The 8,175-nt window shown below is 35.9% G+C and overlaps 1 protein-coding gene across 1 annotated transcript in view; it reads left to right on the top strand.

The window, feature by feature from the left end:
- Positions 1-6,346: 6,346 nt before the first annotated feature.
- Positions 6,347-8,175, top strand: part of tll1.S (tolloid like 1 S homeolog) — a gene marked incomplete at its 5' end in the record, with an annotated part of 45,162 nt that continues 43,333 nt past the window's right edge. Inside the window, 1 exon segment of the mRNA NM_001090425.1 lies at positions 6,347-6,466. Within this exon segment, the coding sequence (NP_001083894.1) occupies positions 6,347-6,466 (120 nt within the window).

Raw genomic sequence — 8,175 nt, 5'->3', positions numbered from 1 at the left:
AAACATAAAAAAAATCTGTTGAATCGTGGTGGGGAAAAAATTGAATTTGAAAGTTCAAAAAACTCAAATTGTGAGTTTACAATCTCCAAAAAACTTGAACTAAAAAAATAGTTTGCATTTTACCTAGGACAACTCCCAGTGAACTCACAAGCTTTTTGATGCAGAAGTTTTAGGGGAGTATTTATCAAAACTTTTTTTCCTCATTTTTTTTTAAAATAAATTTGCCCAAACTCCCAACCATAAATCCCCTTAATTTACTAAAAATCCAACTGAAAAAAGCATGTGCGGGGAAAGTTGCAATAAAATTGTTTGAATTGAGCAACTTTTTTAAATTTGTTGCTCGAAAACCATGACTTTTTCAGATTGTAGCACAAAAACCAGAATCAAATGCTCGAAATCTTCGAAGATCATGGAGGCAAGAAACATGTAAAAGAGACACCTGCCATTGACTTCTACATGACTTTGACAGGTTTCAACTGGTGTATTTTAAGATTTGTCGCTATTTTGTTGCATAACAAATCCCAAAAAAGTAGCACTTTTTTCCCTGCTATTTCATGGTTTTTGTGCTTAATAAAACGAAACATTTGAGTTTTTAAAAATATAATTTGAATATGTGAGATGGTGTTTAACTCTGCGGAATGTGGAGAGCTCGAACTTCACTCTTTAATAAATATACCCCTCTGAGTCAGATTCAATTTGATGAGAAAAACATATCTCCTGATTCAATTCCAGATTCCCCCATATACTTCTACTAAGTTTTCATGAAATAAATCACAGATAAGTTTTTCTCATGGAAATGAATCTAGCACTTTACTTACTTTACTTGTTTGTAAGGAGAAGTCTGATATTAGAGCGGATGCCAATAAATTCAAAAACTTCAGCAGCTGGGTAACTTATTAAGATAAATGATTGCCAACTTTATCAAAAACACATGCAAAAAAAAATCCAAAACCCTAGGGAAAAAATTTGTTATGAGTAGCTAATATGATACAGATACAGTCTACTTTAATGGTGAGGTAATACAATGAAAACTAGTTTATAAAATCACTTCTGCCAAAATCCAGATATGTTACAGGTGCCAATTTATATTTGCACAAATACAAGGGAAATAATGGAAGAAAATGGCATTTCCTATTATGTTCTTTTCAGTGCAAGTGCAGCCGTAGATGTTGCAGAAAATGATGTTCAACATTAGGGATATGATGTCATTCAGACTCATGTGTCATAATGATGAGTGGATTTGAAGTTTGATGTTTAACCGAAATCCTTTGGGGTGATCTGTATCTTATACTACAATTTTAGCTAAAGTCGGCATTATTCATTTTTTTACATTTACATGTTTAATTAGCAAGAAATAAATATTTTATTGCAAATCGAAGCTACATATATTTTTTTTTATTATTGAGAATAAGCTTAACGGTCGTCACAAATCAGAAAATGAGGTTTGCTCTTTATATAAAGTGAGGCTACAGGGCTGATTTTTTTTAATTCTGATGCTAATTGTGCAGGTTTATGAGTCTCAGAGCCAGGAACCTATAATCTGAATTTTTTAAACTATTCAGCCTTATATTTGCCAGGTAGTGCACGCTCTGCTCCTATGAGGATTTCTTCCCAGGGGGGGGAGGCGTAGTCTAGGTATGCCGCTGATTGCACCCAGTCTATATTTGTCAATTTATGCAAATCCGAATAAGTGGAGCATACTAACTCTCCAAACACTACTCTCCGTGCTGCACCATCCGTCCCCCGCTGGAGAAAATCCATACAACAAAGAGCAATTCACGGAGCATCAGGAAAAGTGTTAAAAATGTATAAACTTTAATGGTCCATATTAAAAAATTTCAGCATGTCAACATACAAATTAGTGGATCATATGCTTTATGAGTTTCGTGTCGTCTCGCCAATTCTTCACGCGAAACGCATAAAGTGTATGATCCACTAATTTGTATGCTGACATGCTGAAAATATTTAATATGGACCATTAAAGTTTATACATTTTTAACATTCCTCTTGATGCTCCGTGAATTGCTCTTTGTTATATTAGGAAATCTGGACAGATTAGGAATTAGGAAATCTGGACAGGATATTGAAAATAATGATCAGATCATCAGTACTGCCGCCGACATCACCAGTCCTGCCCCTGATGTCACCACCCCTGCCCCTGACATCACTGGTCCTGCCCCGCCTCCAACATCAACCCAACCCCCTGCCTGTTTTCTGGCCCCAGAACAGGTGGCGACCCTAATGTGAGTTCCGAGTGGAATTCAAGAGAGAGAGTCTTGCAATTGCAAAATAAATACATTTAAAAACCTGGCAGCTAAACTATCTGAGACGCATATATATTCTCAATTGCAAAAACAAAAGCAGAGAGCTCACACCCCTGAGTGTTTACCTTTTCAAGTGCTGTACTGGGAGACCCACGCCTGCTTCAGGGGTCAAAAATCCTATGAAGAAAATGCAACACACTGAAAATTTGAAGTAGTATAAGGTTTATTTAACCCCAAAACATACAGAGAAAAGCAACATTTTGGGCCCCCCAGACCCTTTATCAAGCTTCTGGCCTTTTTTCTGTATGTTTTGGGGTTTATACTACTTCAAATTTTCAGAGTGCTGCTGGCATTTTCTCCATATATTCATATAGTCAACTTAAAAACTTCTTTATAGGTTATGAGTTAATTGTAGAATTTATAGAATTTAACTGTTAAATCTCTTTAAACCTGTTGTTTAAACTGCCTATTTTTCACCTGCTGAATATATTCATGCAAAATGAGGCTGCCGAAAAGACAGCCTAGAAGTTAGCAAGAAGTTTCTAGACAGTAATTGCAGACTGATGACAATACAGGCCTCTTCTTGCATTTCTACAGAATTTACTATTGACAAGATTATTGACTGACTTCTGGAGTGCATTCTTTAGGCTATGGTCCTATAAATCATCACAATGATTTTAATTTACCAGTGTTGTAGCAAGACTTAAAAATCAATTGTACTCTGGAAATGTGCAATGCATTTATTACCTTCCAGTGAATTCATGATGGAGTGTGGGGCTCCTCAAACAGACATCAGCACAAGTGCTTAGGACAAAAATTCTTTAGACTTGGCTTTTCTTTCCCACAATAGAAAACAATGGCAAAGTTTCCTCAAAATATTTTGTGCTAGGATTATTAAAGGTAATTAACGTGCTAAGCTAACATTCTTCTCCAGTCATTTCTTGCCTATTACAAATGATGTTGCATGTGCAAATGCTCTTATTTGTGCTTGCAAATGATTTAATATTGTTGTAAACCTATTGTTTAACTCCTTAGAATGTCGGGAAGAACAATGTCATTATCAAAATACGTACGAATACCTTTTAACAGAATAGAAAATGCAAAACTCATTTGTGCAGCCCAGGGCTTTACACAAAAAGCTGCAACTGTATCTTGGTCTTGCCTCCACATTTAAAGAACTCTACACATATTACAAGACATTAATGGCTGATAAAGAAAGTTGTGTGTGTAAAGCCAATAATACGGAGACTTAAACTGCCAGTCGCTGAGAAAAAACGCCCAAAGACTACAATAGATGTTAAAAAAAAACGTTATACAGTTTGGCGCCCATTTATTTCAATGCGTTTGGTGAATTATTTGCTGGTTTGCAAGTTTTTGGCAAAGTGAAATGGGTTGGATTTGGCCATCACCGTCACAAAAACTAGGAAATACACAAAATACATTTATATTCAGCTCTTCACTTTTCCTTTAGGCAGGTGCAAAGAGGACAGAAAAATGTAAAATGGGAGGCTCGACCCCTAAAAGTTATAAATGAGTTAAAACTATGGATGCACCTAATCCTTGATTCGGGTCGGTATTTGGCCAGGATTCAGCCTTTTTCAGCAGGATTCGGACAAATCCTCGTGCCTGGCCGTACCAAAACGGAATCCTTAAAATCACGTGACTTGTCGTCACACAAACAAAGAAGTAAAAACTTTAATCACACACTGCACACCTGGTTCTCTTTTCCCCTTCCTTGCCCTGATTTGCATATGCAAATTAGGATTCAAATTCTGTTTGATATTCAGCCGAATCTTTCACGTAGGATTCAGGGTTTGCCCAAAATAGTGGATTTGATGTTAAAACACCCATGCAGTTTACAGTGTCTTGTTGTTCCTGTTGTTACACTGTTATTGATGCTATGTCAACATCTAGATCCAAACATAAAAAAATTGCCAAAAGTGTACATATCAATAGTGACAAAAAATTTAAGACATTGTGGCCCTTTAAAACTATAACCCTATATATAGAATATTGCTTTTTTGTTGCTAAAACTTTTTTCTCATGGAAACAGCTGCAGTCCCAGACGGCCTAACTACAGCCCTGGGTCTTGTTTAGCCTGCTCTTCAGAAACCTAATCAATTTTGTCTTTGTGTCTATTTATAATTTGATGGTGCTCTTCTGATGGGAATGTGAATACATATACTTTGCAGTGTATTTATATATCCTACTGAGAATGGCAACTGTGTAATTGGATTGTTAGGTTGCTATCTTATAAGTTACTGTGTTGTTTTTTTCCGCCTATCCTGAAGTTACTCTGTATTTATCATTCTTCACTTGCTGCTCCCAAGACACACCCATAAGAGCTGTCCTTGGTAGCTATTATTTCCAGGGTTCTATAAAGCCATGTGGCTCTAGTTGGATTAGATGGTAGAACCTAATAGAACTGCTTTATATTACAGATCTTTCTGGCGCTATTCTTTCCCTGTCTTCTATTAGGTTTTGTAGGTTATTTTATCTTGTTTTTATAGGTTATTTTAACTCACATTGCCAAAAGACATGTTTCTAAAGTTTAGTCTTCTCAAGACTGTGGCTAAACCTGTGGTCAAATTGGACCATTGTCTGCTGTGTCTATTTTATGGCAATGTATATCCCTATGATTTGCAAGAACAGATGGCAATGAGCAAGTTTTGCAGGTTTAAGACACAATATTCTACACATTCTCTTGTAGTAGTTCATTCCTCCTTATGTAGTTCTGTACACATGAATATACTAGTTATGACTTTTGAGGGCAAAGTTGTACAGTATATACTGTAAATATTGAGAGGCTGAAACTAATTCCGTTGAATAATTTGTACACTGAATATTGTGGCATATGTTGGGTGTTGACTCTGCATATATGTAATATTGATCCTTTGCTATTTGACTCTAAAATGTTATATTTTTAAAATACATGGAGAAAAGAAATTACAGGGGTACATTAGTTTCAACTAATTCCCAGTTATGATTCCTTAGTAAGCACTATACTATAGAATATTCCACATTTCATAATTTATGCAGCATGTATATACTTCAGTTGTCTTTATCAAGGTTCAAATTAGAATTTTTGCAACGATTCAAATTTTTTTTGCACAAAAACAAATTCAAATGATATTTTTAAAAACTTGAATGAATGTCTGGTATTTATTAAGTAAAAAATCGGCATCTAAAAGCTGGCGAGGTCATGTAGAAGTCAATGGGAGTTGTCCTAGGCAAACAATTTGGGATTTTGGAGATTGTAAACTCACAAATTTGAGTTTTTAAGACTAGATATTTGAACAATGCGATTTATTCCATGTTTTTAAGACTAAAAATATTCAAGTTTTTTTAATTGTGAGTTTATTCGAAATAGAAAAAACCTCTCAAACATCACAAATTCCATTTTTGTTAAATAATCTCATAAATGACATTCTTGCTAGATATTAAGTTGTATTTAAACTATACATGAAATATAGAACTGAAATATTATAGGGGAATTACACTCTTAAATTAAGTATTCATTTTAAAAAGCTAATTTTTTAAAGTTTTCATGATATAAGAACTTGTTTTAAGACTTTACATCTCCTTTAACTTAGCCTTTTTCTAGACAGAGTTGAAATGCAGTTTGTTAAGAAAAGGAAAAATATACTATTCCACCCAAACAACTACATCATGAAGAGTCTTACGATTGGCTCCAAAAATTTTTGTTTGAATAATGTAACCAAATCCTGATGGATATTGAAAATCATGTCCAACATGTGGCATAAAGCAAGAATGTGAACTGAAAAGTTGTATTGCCATTTGGATAGAGATTTTAATAGCTGTCTTTTTACATACTTAGGGAACTTTTAATTAGGTTTTCGACCATGTGAACATTGTCTAAGAATGCCAGGAATGTCACTTATTCACTATCAGACACTTCTATAAATACAGAACTTGGTTGGCTTGTGTGAATTTCTTGGGTGGCTATGACAATTATATATATAATAGGACGGCACACCAGTATAAACAGAATGTTGAGCTGAATGTTATTAAGAAAAAATACTAAGGAAAAGATGTAAATCTTAATCTTTGTCATTTTTATTCTTCCACAGTTGTATTTTGGGGAGATATTGCCTTAGATGAAGAAGATTTAAAAATGTTTCACATAGACAGGACGATTGACTTGACACAGCACTCAAATGAAAAGCTGGGACACACCACAGGTAGGACTTTACAAGCGCCCTTTATTGAGTGGCTTCATTTTGAATTGTCATTAGACGGTTAACATATAATATATCTGTAGGTTCCTCCAGTGCTCGGATTTTTACTGATTTTATACCCTAGAATTAATGTTGGCAATATGTGCTACCAGGAATATGCAGTCATTTAACTCAACTGTCCTTATATGTGTGTGTGTATATATATATATATATATATATATATATATATATATATATATATATATATATATATATATATAAATATATATAATGTTGAAGAATACTTTAATGTTGTAAGTCCTGTGTGCAGATCTATCTTTTCTTGGAAACTTACATGTGAGTTTCAGAGAGAAGCGTTTTATGCATATCATTTCAATAGCAAAGAATATGTAATAAAAATTAAACACAAATTTGCAGAAAGTGAGCAATGGTCACTTGATATTAGAATAAAGGTGTTCCATATCTTCAGTTTCATGCTTCTATATGGTTATGGAACTCCTCTGTGACTTACAATATACTCTTATAAACTTTAAAAAAAGGCAACAATGACGGAAATCCGTACTGAAACGAAACCCTTTGCTCACCTAAGCTCCCTTTCCCTAGAGTCGGAGACATCCCAGACTAGATCACCAATGTAAACCACGTCTCCATATTGTAGGATCTTTTGTTCTCCCCCAACATCAAAAAAAGTTTGTCTTTAATTAAAAAAACAGCCCAATAGCCTGATATAACTTGTTTCAGAACACTGGATGCACTGTCACTGATTGATTCCCATTTGGTTTGATTAGAACAGATTGTTCACGTGTATGTACAACTTGTACTAACACCCAACTGTTTTATACTATATTGTATACCACCATTTGGTTTTAATGGAGGATATGAAACAGGGACACCAATGCCTAGCTGTCAGGATGGCACTCCCATCTCTGGCACGTCGCATGCATGATGGTGGTGCCCATGAACCACGTGGGCCGGCGCCGGTGTGATGACGTCACGCGCCCGGTGCAAAATTCTAAATAAAAGGACGCCAAGGACGCTGGTTCAATGCCCGATTGTAGGTTTTGTTTGGAACATTCCTAGGTGCTTGATCATTTCTATTATATTGATTTTTGACTTATTCTGCCTGCCTTTTGGACTTTTTGCCTGGACTTTGGTTACGATTTCATCTGATCCAATTTGTACCGCAAACCTGAACCCCTAAAGCTTCCTCCTTGGTCCTGACTATTCCCGCTGGGAGCCGATTGGCCCCCTGACACTAGCTAATTGGCCAATATGATTAAGATCAGCCAAACAAAGCTAATCACGGAGCGACAATGGCGGAGCTCATCCGGACCAAAGTGCCATCCTGCTCGATCGCTCCTCTCGCGATATGCTGGTCACTCCAATTTAAACGTGTTTCATGCCCCATAGCTGGGCACTTCATCTGATGAAGTGCCCAGCTATGGGGCATGAAACGCGTTAGAATTGTACACCCTCCACCGTTATCCTTCCTATGTGTGAATAAAGCCGAATCTTGATGTTAATTGTGCCGGATTCCTGATATTCTTGATCAGCGCCTTGACAGCAGTCTGTGGTTTTGAAGATCAGCCAAACACCCTGACAAAATCTAGACATATATGGCCAACTTTTTTCTATCATGGAACTCTGTCTTGTGGACTGGAGTGCACTTATATTCCCGGATGAAACGCCTGTCATAGCTCCAGACTAAATCC

The sequence above is a fragment of the Xenopus laevis genome, chromosome 1S (assembly GCF_017654675.1).
Source record: "Xenopus laevis strain J_2021 chromosome 1S, Xenopus_laevis_v10.1, whole genome shotgun sequence".
Lineage (NCBI taxonomy): Eukaryota > Metazoa > Chordata > Amphibia > Anura > Pipidae > Xenopus > Xenopus laevis.
Note: the sequence above shows the minus strand (reverse complement) of the source record. Positions and strands in the feature narration are given on the sequence as shown.